Source organism: Opisthocomus hoazin, chromosome 5 (genome assembly GCF_030867145.1).
Source record: "Opisthocomus hoazin isolate bOpiHoa1 chromosome 5, bOpiHoa1.hap1, whole genome shotgun sequence".
In the NCBI taxonomy this organism is placed as follows: domain Eukaryota; kingdom Metazoa; phylum Chordata; class Aves; order Opisthocomiformes; family Opisthocomidae; genus Opisthocomus; species Opisthocomus hoazin.
Window position 1 is genome coordinate 9,716,271 of NC_134418.1, and position 21,206 is coordinate 9,737,476.

At 46.5% G+C, this 21,206-nt stretch overlaps 1 protein-coding gene across 6 annotated transcripts in view; it reads left to right on the forward strand.

The window, feature by feature from the left end:
• FGFR3 (fibroblast growth factor receptor 3) overlaps positions 1-21,206 on the forward strand; it is a 56,836-nt gene that overhangs the window by 15,883 nt on the left and 19,747 nt on the right. For all 6 annotated transcript variants that reach the window (XM_075420365.1, XM_075420366.1, XM_075420368.1 and 3 more), the window contains exons 3-5: positions 5,948-6,211; positions 10,642-10,695; positions 16,759-16,928. In XM_075420365.1, coding sequence (XP_075276480.1) covers positions 5,948-6,211; positions 10,642-10,695; positions 16,759-16,928 — 488 coding nt within the window. The remainder of the gene's footprint in view (positions 1-5,947; positions 6,212-10,641; positions 10,696-16,758; positions 16,929-21,206) is intronic.

The window sequence follows — 21,206 nt, forward strand, 5'->3', positions numbered from 1 at the left end:
AGCCTGACCCTGGGAAACGTGCTCTGAGAGCGGGCTTGACCTCAGAGGGAGAGAAAAAGAGAGAAGACAGGGTATTTTATCTAACACTTTTTATTTTAGTTATAAGATCATATGCAGGCAGAGATGCTCTGCCACTGACACCGTCATAGCTGCTGCTAAACGGAGAGGAAGCTTTGCCTGGCATAAAGCCCTACCAAAACCACGCATGTTAAAAATACCCCAAATACCCCGTCAGCTCCCTGCAGTGCGGGGAGGGTACGCGGTGACTTTAGGTGAGCTCCTCGCTTTGCTGGGGGGGCTGCTCCCTCGATCTTATCTGCCCTGACAAGGCAGCTACGTGGGGAAACGGGTGCTCCCACGATCTTGATCTTATCCCACGATCTTACCGTGCCCACCTCTCCCCGGGGCTGCTGCTGGGCGCAGGGCCTGGGGCTGGGCTGGTTGCATTCAGTGTTCCCCCGTCTGCTGCTCTGGGGAGACGGAGGGAACAGGGACATGGCAGAGGAGGTGGCACAGGGGCCGGCTGTCACCCCCTCCTGGCTGCGTTTTAAATCAAAGCAGGTCCCAAATGAACAGTGTCCGGCCAGAAAAGTGTTTTATTTCCCTTCTGGGCAATGGGATTTGCTCTTCCCGGTGCAGAAGTCGTGAGGTGAGGTGAAGCGGCTCCATCCCACAAGCAGCCATACAGGTATTGGGAAAAACACTGCTGGGGGGGGTGTGATAATACTACAGGCCCTATTAATACAGGTTGGACACTTATTTAGAGTAAACAAGGGCTGAGCGTGCGTAGAGGACAAGGTGCTGGTCTGAGCCTGGAGATAGTCCACGTGCTCTTTGCCATCGTGGCCTGGTTCATCCCACCGCTACTGGAGATCTCTGTGTCCCTCCAGCAGTTAGCCACCGACTCGGTGGCTGTGACCATCCTCCCCCTGGGAGCTGGGTACCAAACACAGCAGGAGAAAGCTCTGGCGTGGTTGTTGCTCCGCGATGCTATAATATGTCCTGTCACAGTGGATTTGGTGCAATAAAATACGCAGAACAAGAAACGCTTTTGAATTAACCTGAAATGAGAAGTGTGTGGAGTGCTGCTATGTTTCTGCTTGTTACCCTGCCAAATACAGCTTGTCCAGCTTGAAAAGAGGAAGATATGATCCACTTAGAAAAGAGCCGCTTAGTCCATTGCAGCACCGGGCTGTGAAGCAATCCTGAAAAGCCCCTCCAGGACTGCCAGGATTCAAGGTGGGGTGAGGCATATTTTGCTGGTGGTACTGAAGGTTGCGTGCCTCAAGCCCTCTGGGATGGGAGTCCCGGTGGGATTTCGGTTGCGTGGTGGATGTGCCCCAGCTGCGGGATGCTCACTGGAACAGGATGATGATGAGGGGGGAGATGTGCACCCCACCTGAGCAGTCCTGCTTGGGAGGGTCCCAAGCACTTTGATGTTTGAAAAAGCAGAATTGTGGGCAACTATTTCAGGAGGAAAAACACAGGTGAAGAGAGAAATAAGTGGACAGATTGTCCCAGGGCCAGGACCCAGCACCCTGCGAGGTGGTGCAGGGCCCCGGGGCTCACTCGCCCCACTGAGCCTCCCGTGGGCACCGTCGGCCTTTGCTGCCTGGGAGCAGCCCCAGTGCCTCCTGCGACAGCACCTGAAAACAGTCCCTGATGCCGAGGAGGGCAGCAGCCAGGCTATAGGTTGGCTTGAAGTTTTTGAGGGGCTGTAAGCAGCCCAAGAATACCCCACCACCCTCCACCTCCACATCCTTTCATGCCTGAAAAATAAATCGCTGCATATCCTGCAGCAATGTTTGAGAGCTGCCTGTTTAAAACAAAAATAAAACATTTCCAGGCTCAGCCAGAAACAAGTATTGATGTCTAAGAGGAGCAGGCATCTGATGGAAACACTGACATACATAGCACTTGGAGCTGCGAACCACACAGAAAGTGAATTATTGCTGGGAAGAGCCAATCAGCTACAGAGATTAAGTATCTTATCCTTATAAGTGAATACATACAAAAGCATTTTAGCATTGCCAAGCCAGCTTCTCCTTGTTGTGGAAGGTGCTTCCTGGCTAGTTGCTGCCTTTTTGCTCCTCTGAACGGCTTAAAAATCACTCCTTTCTCTGTAGCATGTTTGCTACACCTAGCAGAGGTGGTGATGCTGCAAGTGGTGATTCCATCAAAAGCGTCTCTTGGTGATTCTTGACTCATTACTGCTTTAGCTAAACTGATAAAATGGTTGAATTTTAGTTGTATCTTGGGAGCCCACAACCTAGATTGCCTCCTTCTCTCTAGGAGCCCATTAAAGCTGCAAACTCATTAATCCCTAGTCTGCTGACAATTGGTGGACTGGGCTCCCATAACCCCTATACGAGTTAACTCCCCAGTAATTTATGCCTGTGCCTGCTGTGGGTTTTGAAAACATGCTGTTACTGTCAGTTAGATCCCAAGTGGGAGTTTCCTGTGGGACAGCCGAGGGGGCCCTTTGCAACCTGACTTGCAATAGAAACGCTTTAGGAAAGTTTTGAAGAACGCGTGGGGGTAGCTGTTTGCCAGCAGCGAGGGTGGTTTTCTTGGGACCCAGCACTGAGATGCGGGAGATGTGTGTTCGTAGCCCCAGTAAGTGTGAAAGCTGCCTCCCCGCAGGGCTGCTTTGCAGTGGGAAGTTTGCCGAGTGCCTCAATCCAAGGTGTGTGTCCAGACGCAAGGCGCGACCATGTCGGGAGAGCTCGGCACCGACTCCCCTGTACTGGTTTCCCTGTGATTTGGCAATGGGAGATGCAGGATGAAGAAGGTGGCCAAAACCTGACCCAGGTCCCCAGAAGGGCTCAGCACATCTATGTTAAAGCCCTTCCAAGTGCAGGCTGCGCATACAGCTCCTGCCACTTTGTTCGTGCGACGTGGTTGGAGATGTAGACTTCTGCAAGTCAGTCTGATGTCTGGGTGCTTGGCCTCAGGAAGGGCAATTTCATGTCTGCTTCGTGTCTCCTTCATGTCTTGGTGGGGGAGGAACTGCCTGTCTTGTTGAGAAGGTGTTGGAAATACAAAGCACTTGCAACTGGAAGGTGGGAAGGAGGTTCTGGGCTCTGGGCACCCAGTGGGAGATGTGAACTCTGTTTCCCTGCTTTAAACTCCAGCTGTTCTCAGCACAGAAATGAAACTGTCTCCAGTTTCGGATTTATCATTGTATTTGAAAGCTATCTGAGGAATAATAATAGTAAAATTTCATTCTCCAAGGTCACAGTTGGGCAAAGTGCTTAAGCACTTAAGTACGCATTTAAGTACTTTGTGGAGGTCTGCACTTTGGGTCCTGTTTATTTTGAGCCATAAGCATGTAAACTGAAATTTGAAAAACTGTTTAAAGAAGTGAGATTAAAACCATAAGTAACATTCTTCTTTTAATTCACCACTCCATCTTTCCAGATATTGCTCCCAGTCAGTAGGTATAAACTCACTAGGACTGAGCTTTGCATTTAGCAGGCATCAGGATATCTGCTGGAGACCGGCTGGGGAGATTGAGGGCAGAGATGCCAAAATAAACTTGTCAGAAACAAGAGGTGATGCTTCTTTCCACAGAAGAAGCTTCAGACCCCAGTCATTCTGCTCTGAGTCGAAAGTGATTTTTCTCTTCATTTAAGCATTCCTTAATTATCTTTTATAAAAATAGTTTGTCACTTTGTCATTAACCCAGGTTCATTATGGCTTTCAAAAAAGAGTGTTTTCCTTTTAAGTGGCTAAACAGTACATTTTGGCTTGTGCTTAGTCTGCGCTTGTTCCTGTTTGGTAGGTTTATGATACAAAAGCCAAAATATACAAGTCTTGATCATTTGGCAAACAGCTTGGGTAAAACTGTGCATTTTGTATGGAGGAATTGTGCGACTGCATGGAGTTTGTTTTCCAGTAGATTAAATTAGCAAGAGTGTCCATCAGAGTCAACAAACAAAGATCAGTACCCAGTCCTGCAAGTGGAAAGCTGCATACAGGGCTTTTTAAATGGAAGCCAAAGCTTGGTACCATTGAAAAAATCCTTATAGTCTAGAAGAAGGAAGAAAAAAGCCTGAAAGGAACACTTAAACCAGAATATTTCTCAGCCGTATTCTCCCCAAGGATATATCCCAGTTGGGAAGAGACCATGGGCGAACACTCAGGGTCGCAACAGGGTCTGATAGGAAGGAGATGCTGGAGCTCTGTCTTCTTTTGCTTTTTACTAATAGCATAGGCTTTTGGGGAAAAATCTACTTATTAAAAGAAAAAACCCAACACCTTTGACTGTATGAGTGCCACAGCCTTCTGGCCAAAACCTAAAATATTCAAGTTGGAGTTGCTGCCAGGGTATCAGAGGAAAGGTTCTTTGTAACCTCAATGAGTGTGGGCTTTGCCTCCTGTGAGACGATACCTCCCATGAAATACCACATTTTCAGGCCCTCGGGATTCTTTATTTGTACCCTGCAAGCCTCTTGACTGAAACATTTTTATATTTTTAATTTTTACATTTCCACAAGAATAAAAACTTGTATGACAAGAAAAGCAATACATTTTTCTCTTATAACATGCTCCATCACTTTCACTTAAAGGCAAAAGAGCAGCTTGAAGCCAATGCCACATCCTGAGGTCTTCAGAGCTGCTGTAATTGCATTGGTTTCACAGTCAAATTGTAGTCTATGAATATGCTTAAGATGCAAAATTAGGATCTCTATCCATATTTGATTACTATCAGAGATCAAGTCAGGCCACCTGGGTTTGGATCATAGGATTAGGTTCAGACTGATCCGTTTTGAATTACTTTTTACTTCCTAATTGTGTCATCATAGCACCAAAGTGTCTTTGTTGTGGAATAGAATCCCCCGTGACATGTATTGTGCAAAACCAAGAAGACTCATGTGCCTGGTGGAGCGTACAGTCTCAGAGCCAGTGTAAGCCAGAAGATACAGGTAGGGCAATGCCAAGTGCAAATGTCGGTTGGCATAGACAAAGTGGGAAGAATGGCAGTCTTGCTGTTGTTCTAGCTGGGCTGAGGGCAGCTGTAGAGGGCTAATTCTTCATTGTTGAACTGGTGTAAAGGATGAGTAAACCATTCAATGTTAAGAGTGAGTTTGTATGGCACTAAAATGAGCCTGAGGACCATCAAATGCAAGAAGCATGCCCCTGTTCCTCCAAGGAGAGACTTCTGAGCTTGAACCTTTCCTTGTGTCGTTACCCTACAGTAAAACAAAATTGTCCAGTCCATGGCAGGGTTCGCTGTTGTCACTCATGGAACAAAACTGCCACAGCTGGTAGACAGACTGAAGAAAGATGGATTTCAGCTTTCGTGCTCAGTCTTTGGTTCTGCACTTCTTTGTTGCGTGGAGTAACTCCATTGAGCTAGAGATGGGTTCACGTATTTTAGCTGTTCCAGCCTGCGTCTTCTGTCCAGCTGCCTTCTTTGTTTCCTTCAGCCCACAGAGATTGCCTTTGGGCCACCCAGAGTCCCTTGAGAAAATGAGTTTATCCCCTTTTCTGCTCATGTATCCCCTCCTTGCTGGATCTTGCAGGGGTTGTGGGCAGACTGGCAGGAATAAAGAAATCAAGATCCAGAGACTGAACTGTGAACTTTTCAGCTCACATACTTATGTCTGCCAGATCACCCCCCCACACACACAGAGTACTGGGTGTTGCAAGGACCCTACCTAGACGTCTGTGCTCTATGTTATGGTGCACCTGATGGGATGGCCTTGTGTTGGTCTCTACAGGGTTGAAACCATCCTCATAGATCAGCCAGAGACCTGACTGTAGTGTGCAGCGCTGTCTTTCTGCATGGCTACCTGCCTGGGGCAGGTGAGCCTTACCTCCGACAAGGAGGAGCTCTGGGCACATGGAAGCTTGAGTAGGACCAATATAAAATACGTTTCTTTTTTGAATGCTTTTTGATTCTTTGACACCTGCTCATTTCCATTTCTTTCTTCCTTTGCAGAATACTTGAGGAGCGAGACCGCCTTTCTGGAAGAGTTGGTGTTTGGAAGTGGAGATACCATTGAACTTTCCTGTAACACGCAAGGCTCTTCTGTGTCTGTTTTCTGGTTTAAAGATGGTATCGGGATTTCACCTACCAACAGAACTCATATTGGACAAAAACTGTTGAAGATAATCAATGTGTCATATGATGACTCAGGGCTGTACAGTTGCAAGCCGAGGCATTCCAACGAGGTCTTGGGAAACTTTACAGTCAGAGTTACAGGTACGTGCAGAAATACAGCTGTCTCAGTGCTTATTTTTAGTCGTTATTTTTTATTTTTGCCCCTCCACATATTCAGCAGAGTAGGTGCTGTGCAGTGTTCGTCTGTACTTGGTGGGTCTCTACCTCCCTGGTAACTCCTGGCAGTGATTAGACTGACAAAACAAACCAATGGAGGAATGCTTGCGTGTCCATACCAAATGTTAAAGCTTGATGCTAATACTGAGAGAGACTTACAAACGGTGCTAGTCAGATTAAACCCCAAATCCCCCTTAACACTCAAATAGATGCAATGGTACATGTGCCTTTGATTCTTTTGTGAGCGAGTGAACTGTGGCTCGGGGAGGTTAAGTGACTTTTTCCACTTTATGTGACAAATCAGTGGCAAAATTGCATGTACAAGCTGGAGGTTCCTGAAAACTGTTTCCCTGTTGTAGGTGATAAATCTCTTCCCTCCATCTCAGTTATCACAAATTAATAGACTGTTTCAGAAGTAGCTTATCCGTAAACTGTGTCTGTCTCAAGTATGTGCTTCATCAAAGGTGCTTACTGGGATTCATGTACTGCAAACAAGTGCTGTGTTAGCAAAGCATGTGCTGTCATTTGCTTGGCTGTATTTTCCATCAGTAGGACAGTAGGACAGAACAGCTACAAGCTGTCCGAGCCTGGATCACTAAACAGAGAGTGCCAGAAAAAAACTATTGCTCCTGGATAGCTAACGGCTAACACTAAGATCATCTCCGTGATTTCAGGCTGCTGCACTGGTAGATGGATATTCATCACTATGAGCAGATGGAAAGCCTCCCGATCACACAGATTAAAAACCTGAATTTTCAGAAGAATTAACCCCTTGTGGACCTCAGGTTTTGAAAACTTTCCTTGCCCTTGCGCTGTTGGAGCTTTTCAAGCATCAGTAGGTCCTTGCCTCCAAAAGTTGAGTTCCCTCAAAAAATAAGGGGCTCTGTCTGAAAACCAAACGCAGAGATGTTTGTGATTGTAAATCACATTCACTCCATAAAGGCCTTTCTCGTGCCAGGAATAGGATTTTGTGTAAGTGAGAGAATCAAACCATCGTGAGAATAAAAGCTCATTTCAGCAAGCCTTCACCAACATCTGCTTTTCATTGAACGTTACTGGAGATTGCTGTGAATGCTTCAAGGTCATATCAATTAAATGGTTAAAGAAGTATTTGGCCCTTGAAAGGCTTTCTTTAACTAGGTACGATTATTGGAACTATCCAAGGAACTGCAGGTTGTTAGAAGCGTTACTTTCTTTTTTTTTAAGTGACATTAAAATGCTTTTGAGTTCAAGGGGCAGCAGGGAGGCAGAAGAGGGCAGCTGGTTACACGCTCAAATGAAACAGCTGCCAGCCCCAGAAGTTCGTAAAGTGAGAAATTGTTTTTAATAGTGGAAGGGCTGATAATCCTCTGCTTTTAAAAAGTTAAAGCCCCCGTGTTTTTCCTCTTTGCTAATAATAGCTAATAACAGCTTAAGAACAAGCGAGTAACCTGAACCTGCTTTCTGACAGCATTATGAGTCTTTGATTCTATTAGCCCACTGTCATTACCACCAAAGTGCTGGTACTGTGGGAGCCTCCGTTTTAGCTGTCAGCAGCGCTTGTTTTAAACTTTGAAGCCCTGCTGCATGTGGCAACAGTGGCGCCTCTCGTATGCTCAAATATTTCTTCATGCTTAGTATTGATTGCTCAGCGTGGCACTGCGGAGATGAGATTGTTATCGGAGTTTTGTGGTTTGTGTTGCCACTTCTTAAAGGTAACACCAGCAATTAGCTCAGGTATCTGGTCGGCTGTTTGTGTGTATCTAGTGTTTGGGGCCAGAGTTGTTCTCTGCGTTGAACTGGTTTAAATCTGTACTAGCAAACTGGAATTGCTCCAGTCTGGACTCTTAAGTGAGCAAAACCAGGCAAAGTGTATTCAAAACAGCCAATATGCATGTAAGTCCCATTTTGAGGGATGCTTTCCAGGTTCTAGCAGCGTATCAGGGTTTTCCTATGTGGGGCCATGAGTTTTGAGTCTGCAACAAATTGGATCTTCTGCAGTGGCTCTCGGTGTGCACGGTGTGGTGCTCAATGCTGAAGGTAGAGCAAGGAGATGCTGGAGCCGCCGTTTCAGGGTTGAAAACTGGGTTGATTAATAGCAGGGTTTGATCTCTTTAAAATGCCTCCCTTGACAGACGTGGGCTTGAGTGTTTTGCTGGTTTACAAAAAGAAACGTACTGTCCTCTTAAAACCTGAGCACTTGATGTGGATCAGAAATAGAGGCTGCACGCCCAAACTGATCTCCAGCCCCGCTGGCAGAAGCTCCGTTTCTGCAACCATTTCATGCACAGAACAGGCTTTGGATTTAGTGGCTGAGCAGCACCCCTGTGACAAGCACAGACTGTAGGATGGTACTGATGAAAAAAGCTTTCAAAATACTCAAGACTAAGCTCTTCAAAACAGGTGACTAAAAAAATTAAGCCCCTGTCCATTCATAATTAAAGCCGTTTTGAGAATAGCATCTGGCAGTTCTTGCTGATGCCAATACTCGTCGACTTCTGAAAAGATTTACTATTTTAGTAAGTGATTAACAAATAGCTTATGGATTTCTAGTCACCTTTTGAAAAAGGTGACGTTTTGGTAACCTGAATAGGACAGTAGTTCTGAACATGGGGTGTTTGGACTTAAAACCTAAGCTGCATCTCTCATCTGAAGCACAAGCAAGATTGAAGATTCTTCCTTTAATCTTGTGGAAATGGTTTTGAATTGGTTTAAAAATTGTTTCTGCTCCTCTGGTCACAATTGATTCATTGGAAACCAGAAGTGAACTATAATCACATGTAGGTTAATAGATGGGTAACCAAATCTGAGAGTGCAGGGCTGAGAATGTGCTGGTTTCTCTGTTGATCCTGGTGGGGATTTGACTCGGTTTCTGCCTTCGTCGGGGCTTGAGTAAACCTGCTGCTTCAGCCGAAACACTTAAACACCCAGTTTGCTTTCAGCAAGCCCCGTGGCATTTCTCTAGTAGTGCTGCCAGCAGGACCTCAGCTGTGGATTTGCCGTTAGATACCTGCTTGAAGTCTTCCACGAGACTTCGCGGAAGAGAGAGCGCAAAGCTCGATGCACCGCTGCAGTCCAAAGCAGGGAGATGGTTCCTCTGTTACTTGTCCCTGCAGATGGTGAATATGTCTGGAAAGTCCTTCCAGATGCTGCAGAAAAGTAATATTTGTCATTACCTTTTCCCTCCCTGTTTTGGGTTTGTTTTTGGTTTGTGGGTTTTTTTTTTTTTTTTACTTTTTCATTTTTACCTCCATACTTGCTGTCACTGAGCTGACCAGAGAGTGGCAGAAAACTCGAGTGCATCTTGAAATGAAGGAGGTTCTGCCTGACTTGATACAAATTTGTGCTTTACATTTCTGGCTACATGTTGAACCCTCATAAAGTTTCCTGTTTTCTAGTGTTCAAGTTCTTTTACCGCTGTCTCAGAATATGAAGGCTGCTGGGTAGTTAGCATTTTGCCTTTATTTGAAAAGGAAATTCTTGGAGATTATATAAAGTCAGTGATGCGAAATCTTCCAGACACTGAATTGTACTAAGTTGTGTAAACTAAATCAAGCACTAAGCTGTTATTTTATCATGGGATTTACATTTACAATAGTCATTTGGTGGGGGGAAGAGGGACTGAGACTGCATTGTGGACAGCTTGGAGAAGGTGAGATGTTAGACCACGTTAAGAGAAACAATCTGGGATGTTTTGGAGAGATACAGATGGAAAATTCCCACCTGTTAATCTGTATTCAGTTACACCCTTGAGGTGCCTCTGTGGGAGGAATATAACCAAAGGGGACTGGTTCACGGAGTAGCCATCAAAACGTCTATCGAGAGAGAGGTTTGATTGCAAGGGGAAGTTCTAAAAGCTTTGGTCTGAGTGCTTTAGCAAGGAGTTAACGGGGGGAGATGTGGTAAGGGTGTATTGAGTTAAAAGAAAAATGCAGGGAAAGTGAATTAGAAACGATGACCTGTCATTTTGAGACTTGGTGAAATAAAAAGTCTTCAGAGTGAATGCTGGGGGGGGGGGCTGGCGAGGGAGGGCTTGATCTGCAAAAAGAAACTTCCCCTTTTAGAAATGCCATTGTATTTATGAGAAGAAGAGCTCTTCATACAGAGACAAGTATTTGGCATTGGACCCTTGGTCTCTGGTGGCAGAGCACTGGCAAACTCGTGACACCTCTCTGCCAGTTCAGAAAGCTCCTGGCTGGTTGTCTCCGGCCCAGCAGCGTCAGAGGGACGGGCTGGTGGAGCTGCAGCGAAGGGTGACCCATCACTTGGATGTCCTCCCTCGCTGGCACCCACCGTGGCACCAGCAGCCTCGTCCGATGTGGTGTCCCCACATGCCGTCCTCTTTTGACTTCACCTCTTTCTCCTTCTCCTCCTAGATTCCCCTTCATCGGGTGATGATGAAGATGACGACGATGAGTCAGAAGATACAGGTAATTTGTTTTTCTGGGACACAGAGGCCTTTTCTTTCAAAGAGAGGTGGCTCCCAAGTGGAGCAGCTCATCTGGATGTTCAGACAGTAGGTCTTTGTCCATGTTGAAGTTGGTGACCTTAGGATGGGGAGGGCAAACTCTCTGGACCTGGTACCGTGATGATGTTTATCTAGAAATTTAGAAATAGCTGCCAGTGTGGTATCGCTGCTATAATATCTTACAGCAGCAGTAGCATGATTTATTTTTTTTCAGACTTGATTCTGCGAATCTGACTTGATGAGCTGGAGTTATAAATTCCGCTTGCGTGTAAATCCAGACAAACCCATGTACCTTTTTTTTTTTTTACACTGCACTGACGTTACACCAGTCTTACACCATTGCAGACCTTGGCCTGTTTTATTTTTAACCACTTTGATTCTGGTCCTTACCAGCATCTTGGCTGGAGAAGAGCATAAAATTTACGCTAGCCAAGGGCCAAATTTACTCATGCCATAAGGGGGAGCAGCCCCTTTGGCTTTACTTTTTTTCTTCCGCTCACATGGGGAAGGGAGCCCCAGGACAGAGCCTCTCGGTGCTTTAACACTGAAACACTTTCAATCCTAGTGCTTGTTTCTTTAAGTGCAATAGCACTAATCAGGATCATTACATGCTTCAGAGGCATTAGTGTTTTATTCTATTATACTCTTTATGTTTCTGCAAAGCGAGCTGCCTGTGTGTATGTGTTTTTAATAAATAAACGTCTTGCATTTGAACTCCCAATCAGCTATGTACATTGGCAGACGTTCAACATGACTGGAAAATTTCTCCTGCCCGTAGCGTTGGACATGCAGGACTCCTTAAAACAGGTCTCCCACTGTAATAAATTTGCACCGCTGTGTCGTGCAGCATGCGGACAGTAATAGCAAGTTACAGTGCCAGGCGACCCATCGGCAGAAGTTAGCGGTTTTCTGACAGCTTCTAATTAAGGGCCTGATCCTGCGAGGTGACAAGCACGTTGCAGAGGTGCTCAGGGCTCCTGATGTCTACTAAGGCCTGGTAGAGGCATAGGGAGGGTCAGGTTTGGTCAGGGTTTGTTCCTGCTGCAGAGCAGCTTCTGATGAGCACAATTAGTCATTCTGTACATTTTTTTTATGTGGTTTGTACTAAACTCCATCTCTTAGCAACAGGTATCAAGAAACATCAGCTAGCTTATGGTACAGAAAGACACGTTTTTCTTCACTGAAAAGGAAAACACACGTTTCGCCACATGTATTTATAGCCTGTATTCTGGGTCTTCATGACTTCAAGGCTGTCTCTATTTTTAGACCCGAAGGTAACCACTGATTTGCTTAAAGGTCTCGTTATAAGAAATTGGCTTCTCTTCTCCTTAAAAAACGGTTGATTAGCCAGTTGTGCCAGCACAGTGAAACCTTATGGCATGTCGTGATGTGGATGGGCTTTATGTTGCTCTGTTTGACGTTAGACCCTCCAGTTAACCTTCACAGATCTTCTCGTGAGTCTGGGGAGTTGTGTTGTTAACCCCGGCACCGCAGCTGCTGGGACATCCCACCAGGGACAGGGGCTGCAGGACCATCCTGGGCAGGCGGACACGTGGGTGTAGCCTGTGCCATGTCCTATGGGCAGCCGAAAGACCTGCATCCTCCAGCTCTTGTGGCAGAAAGATACCCCACTGAAGGGGTGTATGAGGCCCTGCTTGGCCATCAGACATAGCCGTGGTCAGTAGTTCAGGTGAGGCAATAAGCACACCTTCATGCAAAAGAGGAATATAGCCAATAGTTATTCATATTTAGGGGAAGGTAATCCACTCAGGACTGGCACATCGTATGTTGGCATATTGCACATCACTGAATAAAAACCTTGTCTCCTGGCCCCTTGCGATGATATGTGAATTTTCCGGCTTACTTGTGTTATTCAAGAGAGTTTCTTATCATATTTTTAGAGAAGAGCTCAGAGAGCTGATTCTGATAATATCAGGAGTTTGAAGCCAATGTGGTGAATTTGGGGGTTTTTACTCAAGATTGTTGAACAATGGGAGCTGGAAATACCAAAGCAGGAGAAGGAGAGGGTATCTGTCCTAAAAGAAATAAATATTTGGTGCAGAAACACTTGGAGAGCACAGAGGCAGGCCCTCTACGTGGAGTGCCTGGCTCCGCTCACCCTGCTTTAAGCATCCTTTCTGAAGGGCAGTACAGAAACGGGGCGTCCTTAGGGATGAAAAGAAGAACGAAGAACTTGAGCAGCTTCAAATCATCGGCCCGTTTCTTGCAGCCTTGTCACAAACTGTGATCTGCCTTTGCGAAAAGAGGCTTTCCAATACCTCTGTTCTCTACAGCTGTTTTTCCTGGCCCTGAAACAAAAACAAAACTCCCTTTTCACACACTGCTCTTCTGCCCCAGCACTCCCTACCCCTCTGTATCTGTTTGTTTGGAGCCCCCGCTGCGTAGCCCCAGCACCTTCAAAGAGCCCCTATAATCTCCAATTAAATCTGGCTGTGTACTCAGAGGCGTCAGCTGGGGAAATTACACAATTAGGGTTGATTCTGTCTGCCGCAGAATTTTGTGGCAGCTCCTAATTGCTAAGTGAGCGCTTGGCTGTATTAATTATTCCAGTATTGCTCTTGGTTTTTTTTAATTGGTCATTCCAGTCGGATGGGTGGCCGGTGTCTTTGACGAACAAAACGGACCGTCGGACTTAGTGTTTGATGATGGGAGAGGGCTTGTGGTAATGTTTGCGGCTCCCTTTTTTTTCCACACCTGCGCATGCAGAATCATTGCTTGCAATTAATTTAGAGAGAGCGGGTCTAGAAGTTTTTCCTGTCTTTCCTCCTTCCTCGCTCCCAAAACTCTCTGGAGCTTTGCAGGCTTTGCTTGAAAAGAAGAGTTAGCAACATTTTCATCCCCTTAAAAAGCAGTAATGAAAGGACTCTGGCAGCACAGCAAACCGAAAGCGGTCAGGTTTTGTTCGCTGCTCCTGCGCGTGAGAACAAAGGCACCGTTTGCAGTGTGTAGACGCTCTCTTCCAGTTCCAGATCGACTTGAGAGCGATGCTCTGGTTGTTTGGGTCCTGGCATGTTAATCCAGGGGTCCCCAGCCCTAGCAAGCCCCAAATCACATGGAAGAGCACCCAAACAGAGGGGAGGCTCTAGGAGAAGAAGCCATGTCTAACTGCAGGAGGGAGGAGGGGATCCTGCCTTTGCTCCATATGGAGAATATCCCCGGCTGGAAACTTTCCTGGGCCCCATCTTGCTCCTCTCTGATGTCCGATGGCAAAATCCCCCTTGGCTTCAGTGGCAAAATTTGCAGCCAGCGGGCTGATGGGTCTCCTGTGAGATTCATACTCATCTTTTGAGTGAGAAAACATGGTGAAACCTCGCCCCGCAGCACACATAGCTGATGTGGAAGGGGGAAGACACCCCGAAAGCATAGCGCAAGGAGGAGCCCAGTCCTGGCAGGGCAGCCGTGCAATCTAGTTATACCCCCATGCCCGGGTCAGTGTCACCGACACCAGAAAATGGGATTTGTTGTAGGCAGATACATTAATCAAACAACAAACAGCAGGTTATTTGGCTGCCCTTCTTAGCTGTGGTAAACTGGGACTTTTCCATCCATGCCTGGCCTTGTCCTGAACTCTCCCCTGTAGCCTCCTGTAAAGTCCCCAGGAATTCCGGGTGCCTTGCCAAAAGGAAGCGTTCAGCCAGAAAATAGCCCGTGCTTCGGAAACCAAGGACCAGATGTCTCCCAACATGGTTTCTGCAGCTCCCTCCTCTTCAGCCTTCCCACCACCACCCCAGCTGTCCTCCTCCAGATTCACCCATCTGCTGCTGCCTGGGCTTTCGCCCAGCCTTTGCTTGGTCTCTGCCCTTCCCAATGCATGCGATAGCAGCATCTTCCTTCACCATCAAGACCTGCTCTTCCTGAGGTTGCACCTCACTCTTCTAACAATTTTTGCAATATTCCCCCCTTTTTTGTCCAGTTCTTCACCATTTTTCTAAGCTTAGGTATGGGAAGGTAGATGGTTACGTGGTGTCCCGCTTTAGCCCGTGTTCTGTGTAGCATTTGAGGCCTCTCCTGGATGTGCTGTGTGTTCACATTGAAGTTTGCTATAGCCAGGATTTTGCAGGAGCACGGGAATTCCTCCTTTTGCTTTTGTTTGTGCCAGCCGTACTCCTGCTCTGTTGCCATCCCAGGAAGAAAAGGGCCTTAAGCAGTTTCGTTGTTTGAAAAATGAGGTGCACGCAGCATAGGTGAGCACCAGATCCCTCTGATACGTGGAGCTGACTCTGATAGGCATCGCAGCTTGTTGTGCAAGGCAGTCTGAGGGCAGACGCAAGCCCTCAGTACTGGATTTCCCTCCCTGGGACGGCGTTACTGAGGCACCTACATCCAGCCTTCCGGCTGCAGAGGTGTGAAAGCAGATGAGACACGAGAGCAATGTGCCCAGTGGGTCTCTCTCCAGCAAACAGAGAGCTTGCTGGATGTAGCTCCTGACATGCTGTTCCTCATGGCCAGGTGGCCTTCATAAGGAGTCATGGGGAGAGGGGAGCATGAGGAGAGTGTTAGCAGGTGCTAGACAGCAGTGGGTGCGTGGATTGCCTTGGCTGAGCTATATGACCTTGCCTTTAAAATCCTTGGATCTGAAATGCAGCAGGGAGCCAGCATGGGGGATGCTGGGAACTTAGACCAAGTTGGGGTCATCACTGACTTACCTGGAATTGCAATGGGATGAGTCTTGTGGAGCCAAACATGTTGGGGCTAAGTACTTTAGGGAGCACTGGAGAAAGGGAGATGCTCGGGTGCATCTCAGAGGGATGCAACGAGAGAGAAAACTTTATACACCCTTGTCATTAAGGGGAAGGGGTTACAGAGGCTTCAGAGTAGCACTTAGGTGGGGCTGTGATGCTGGGTGATGTTTCTGAGCATTGTCACCAGTGCGGGAGAGGCCAGCAGCGATGCTTTCCTGACAGCTTTGGCAGCCATCATATTCTCCAAGGCAGTTCTTGAAGGACCAGCACCTTCAGCTTGTCTTGACCAGAAGGACACAGGTCTCTGCGACCGGTGGGTTTGGGTACTCTGTCAGTGGATGCTTCCTTCCCATCTGGAGGAGATGCCAGTTACATTCCTTGGCCTCCTCTGGGCTATTTTGCAGCCCGAACGCCATCTGTCCCCATCTCCCTTTGGCCTCGGTGTGAAGCACGGAGCTGGAGGGCTGGATGTGGCCCCCAACGTGGTGGTGGACGCACCCCATGTGCAGCTCTGCAGTGTTTCCTTAAGCAGAAATGAAAGCTTGGGAGGCTTTTTTAAAAAACTTTCTCTGCCTTTCTTCCTAGTATAATGAGTTTGCTGCTGCTGCCTTAATTTGGAGTTAATATGTAATGTCTGTAACACAGCCAAGACACATTGCTGTACTTGAGGCAGATTATAAAAAGTATCTCATGCTAACACTGGTGTTTTAAAACTTATCCCTGTTCAAAGGTAACATGAATCTTTAAAACTGAAATCACTTGTACTTAAAGAACATAAACATGATAAACCAGTTTGGCACTGGCTTTTTTTCTTTTCCTTCCCTTAAGGAGGCTACACTACTTTTGTGCTCACTGAGAAGCAAAATTTTCCAGTACACTCAGCTAACACTTTTTCTCTGCTCCCTTGCTGGCCCATCGACATTTTTTAGAGTTCCAACATCTTTCTGCTGTTCACGCTTCTTGGCTACTATTGTCCCGAAGGTACATCTGTATCTTTTTACACGCTGAGGCCAGATTCTCATCCTGGTCTGGGATAACTCTCTCTGTTGATTTAAAAGCAGCTACTCTAGATTTATACTGGCATTACCAAGACAAGAACCTGGTCATGAACCTTTCATCACAAACTGAAAATGCAAACACCCTGTCTACGTCTATGAGAGTCATTTAGCTGGAAAGCATTTCTGTGTCATTTGTCTTAACTGCAGCAGGTAGCAATTTAACTGTCATTCGGCACGCCAAAGCCTCCTCAAATGCATCTGCTCACCAGCTGATACCCTCCGCGGCAGAAACAGGCCTGTTCAATTTGGTCTGTCCTTTCTCAGGTGTCCCCTTCTGGACCCGGCCAGATAAGATGGAGAAGAAGCTACTGGCAGTTCCCGCCGCCAACACCGTTCGCTTCCGATGTCCGGCGGGTGGAAACCCAACTCCTTCCATCTACTGGCTGAAAAACGGCAAGGAGTTCAAAGGAGAGCATAGGATTGGGGGCATCAAGGTAAGGCCTTGATTTGGATCTCTGTTTTTATCAGGAGTTTTCTACCAACTGTAGAAAATTGTGTTTCACAGTGATTACCATTGGTACGTGGAAGAGCATGGTCCCAGCTACTGGGGAATGGGGGTGTTTCTCACAGCCTTAGCAGTTGCTCGACACCAAAGTGTTAAAAAGGGCTGCTGTCCCTTGGGATTGAGGGCTAAGTCCCTATGGGTTTGTCTATACTGGTCATTCAGGAACTAGGTAAAAATGAGGCTGGGTTTATGGTTGCGTTGTGGACAGCAATGAGAAAGCAGGAGCAGAAACTTCTGTTCTAATTTCTGGAGATCAGCCCGGTGCGTTCAGACGTGTTAGACTGAGCCGTAGCTACTCGCAGCTTTCAAGGAAAATGAACTCAGCAGCCTTTGAAGGTGCAGGAAGGACCTCACCAAAGAGCTGGACCGTCGTGCTGGTGGCCATTAACATTCTTGTGGTATAAATCACTGACCCTTGGTCAGATGTTGGGTTGCCTTGTAGACAGAGTAATAGCATCTGCTCCTTGGCTGCTTTCTTCTCCCTCCTTCCTGTCTACCAGAAGGTGTTCTGGAAAATGTTCTGGCTTGAGCCAGAGAGAGCTAAGGGATGCAAACCCCCACTGCACTCCAGTGTTTTAATTAGCCAGAAGTTTCTGTGCTACTGTATGTGACGAATTGTGGCAGGATTTTAACAGGAAAATAAGCTCTGCTCTGATTATTTTGTCGTTATTACTTTGTCCTCTTGAGTCAGACTCCTTCCTGGTTTTATCTGGGGAGAGTAGAACTGGCAGCAGCTGATTATAACAAAATCAGCGTAGCAGGAAAGACTCCTGAGCAGTGATTTTTCCTTGCACTCTGCCCGCCCTGGTGTATCCCTGAGCTACTGCTACGGAGAGAAGGGTGCTTTTTAGGAAGACACCTTCATCAGTCCGCTGAATGGCTCGGTGCTGATGCCTACCACATCTGTCGCGCTTAGGAAGAGGGCTAGGCATGCAAAGAGTGCCGGGCTCCAGAAAGCAGAAAAGGATTCAAAGAAGTCTTCCCTCCCCGCAGTTTTGGGCTGTTTCTTTCCTGTTAGCTCAGACCCGTTCCTGAAAGAGACTTTTGTGATTGCTCCAGTGAAGCCTTTGAAGCTCCCTCCGCAGCCCTGTCCCTGCTCCAGCCTGGACGAGCCTGAGGATCAGGTTTAGATCTTCTGAAAAGTTAAGGAGAGAAAAGAAGCGAGGAAGCAACTCCTGTGGGTAAACAGCCTTTCAGCAGATGACATTCACAGAGTGCAAGCATCTTTTACTAATTGCAGGCTGTAAGGATCATCATGAAGTGTTTCAGGCTTGCGTGCGCCGTTCGAGCGGCTTTTTACAAAACTATGTGACATCAGCTGCACTAAATTATGCTTGCAGAATAAAATCTGAAGCTGAAAGCAATTCCCCTACCCACTCCCCAGTGGTTTTAATCTATCCTTGAGTTTAAATTGACACGTTTCATCCTCTGCAACGCGGTAGTGAGTCTTTGGCATCGCTGTGCTTTCTTCCTCTAGGGGCACCTTCCAGCAACAAGCCGGTGCTTAAAGAGCTGTTGAAGGCAATGTCAGACCAATTACAGCAAGATTGGTTTAAGCTCTCTATCTGTCTAGGTGTAGTTCTTTGTCCCTTTCTTGATATAAAGACATCTTTCTCTCTCTGTAATTTTCCTTCCCTTATTCACTCGCTTTTGCCCTTGAGCCGTGGTTAAATGTAAGTAGTCTAATGTAAATCTCATCCAGGATAAATATACTGATGGATATCAGAGATCTGAACGAGAAGGAGTTTGAAAACCTGCTCAGTATCTCATGTATTTAAGATTTAAATTCCCTGTTACAGCTTAGCTTCATAACAGGATTAGGCAGCTTGAAAAGAATGGACAAGATCCAGATCTGGCAGAGTTTGGTTAGCTTACTCCATCTCGAGAACTGGTCTGAACCCAGAAATCCTTGAGCTGGGGAATGTTCTCATTTGTTTTCAGCGTGTGGAAGAGTTTAAACGTTGATTGTGAAAGGTCTGTTGTCAGCAGATGAAAGCTGACCACTCTTCCACTTCTGCCTCTTGCGAATGGCATTTAGATCCCATGTGATTGCCTGGTGTAAAGTCTGCAAGACAGAAGGGCAAGTGTTGAAAACATGAAGTCCAGGCTAACCTAGTTCTGTTACAGTTCATCCTTAACTGGTAGAGAGAAGAAATTCATATGACTTATCATATGAAATTTCCCAAAGAGCATTAATGGTTAAATCCGTGTTGGAATCTGTAATATCGTAAGCCTGTGTGTGTTAAATGACCCTAGAAGGGAAGACGGAGGGGGCGGGGAGGTAGAGGATTATCCCTTCCCCAGACCATTGCACTGACTGCATACCAGTCTGGCAAACACGGACTGAGGTTCCAAGTGTGTCTGCAAATGTTTGTTTCACAAGGAGCCAAGAATGACAACACCAAATAAACCAGAGGGATTTCCAGTATCTCACCGGCTTGGTTAGTGCCTGCACTAAGTCACTTCATGTTTCTGGTGTTCTACCGAGTACTGCGACTGTCCTAGCTTAGGAACACCACTTTTTATTATCCTTTAAATCCAGACACTAGTCTCAACCTGAAAAAAAAAAAATCTTATTGCTTCCAAACATGTTCTGCCCCCGTGAGTTTGTGCCTCCCAGGTTCACGTCTCTGTTCAGAGTCCAAAGTCCCCATCACAAACTCAACAAAAAGAAGTTATTTGAAAGTACTACGAAAGTGTCTTTGAAAGTACATCTTGAGTAAAACACCTAGTTTGGACCTGAGTTTATAATACAGGTCAGACTAGGGACTCATCCATGTATCTGGAGCCCCATTTCCTTGGAGTAGCTTCTAGGGGTTCCAGAAGCAAATGCTTTGCAATGCTGAGAAGTGGATTAAAAGAAGTCTTTAGACACAGCTCCCAGAGAAGCCAGTATGGAAATGAGCCACTGAGCAGCCACAAATTTGCTCTGAAACTTCCTCGATAGTCTGGTATGTTCAGCTGTGAGCTCGGGGTCCAGGCTCCCCGTTCTCGGCTCGTCTCTTACCCTGGAAGTGCCATGCTGTTCCAGAGCTGCAGCGACTGGGATGCTGCTTTACAGAAGGTGTAAGGGTGGGTCTGCACTGAGCTCCCTGTGTGTCCTGGGTGAGCAGAGGGTGCAGTCGGATCCGGCCAGAGATCTGAAATGACCGAGATTTCTGTACAGACGGTTTAGCCACAGCCTCCTATTACCTATAACCTGAAATGAAAGAAAATGCTGTATTCAGTGGCCTCTGAAAAGGGGGGTGCTCAGCAGTGCTATTGCCGGGCACACGGAGATCTGCAAAGCAAGGGGCGTTGTTAAAATGGCTTTTGCTTGCTTATCGTGCAACTAGGCTGTCTAGTCCTATGACTTTAAACCTTCTCTTTGCAAAATTTGGGCTTTAATTGCAACTTGGCCCTTTAAAGGAAAGCATGTGGATGCAATTTAAGTGTAGCAAGAGAGGTTAAATGACTTCATATTTGAGTTCACCTGCTGCAGCAAGAAACCTCCAGGAGCAATTATGCCCTTGTTTTTTCGATCAGCCCTTGACATTCTGTAGTAGAGTGTTATTGTAAGCTCCTGCTTTTGTGTCCTTGGAGTCACCTTCAAAATGTTTAATAAAGTTAAATGTTCTGCTCTGGGCGGCAGAAGGCATCAAATTAATATCCAGAGATTTGGAGAGCTTTCATACACTATGCATCCTGAACTCATCTCTGTTAGTGTTGGTTGCTTTATATATTAATTCAAGATTTGCTTTCCATATGCATTATTTCCTTTATACGCATTAGAAACAAACGTTCTAGCTGGGGGCACAGGGCAGCAGGTCAGGGTGGAGACATGGGTTGTGCTTTCCCTTCTACTACTGAACAACCAACAACTCTGGACATGAGCCACATCCAGAAAACCAACCAGTGTGAAACTGGGTGACAGACGAGAGGGGCTAACCAGGCATCCTAGGGGCCAGACTTGAGGCCAGGCGTGTTTTCTCCTGTTCATTACAGGGACTTTAGGGGACGAACTCAGCTCTAGACACCCATTTATGTTCAGACATGTGCCATGCCCTGTTGCCTTCATAGCACTCATCTTTAAAATATGTTACAGATAGGGGAAGGAGTAAGATCTTTATTGTTTCTAGTCATTTTATGGGTTACGTGTAGCAGTTGGTGAAGATCTGCAGCTGAGAGTATGACATTTTGAGCTGACGGAGTCTCTGGACCAGAGTGG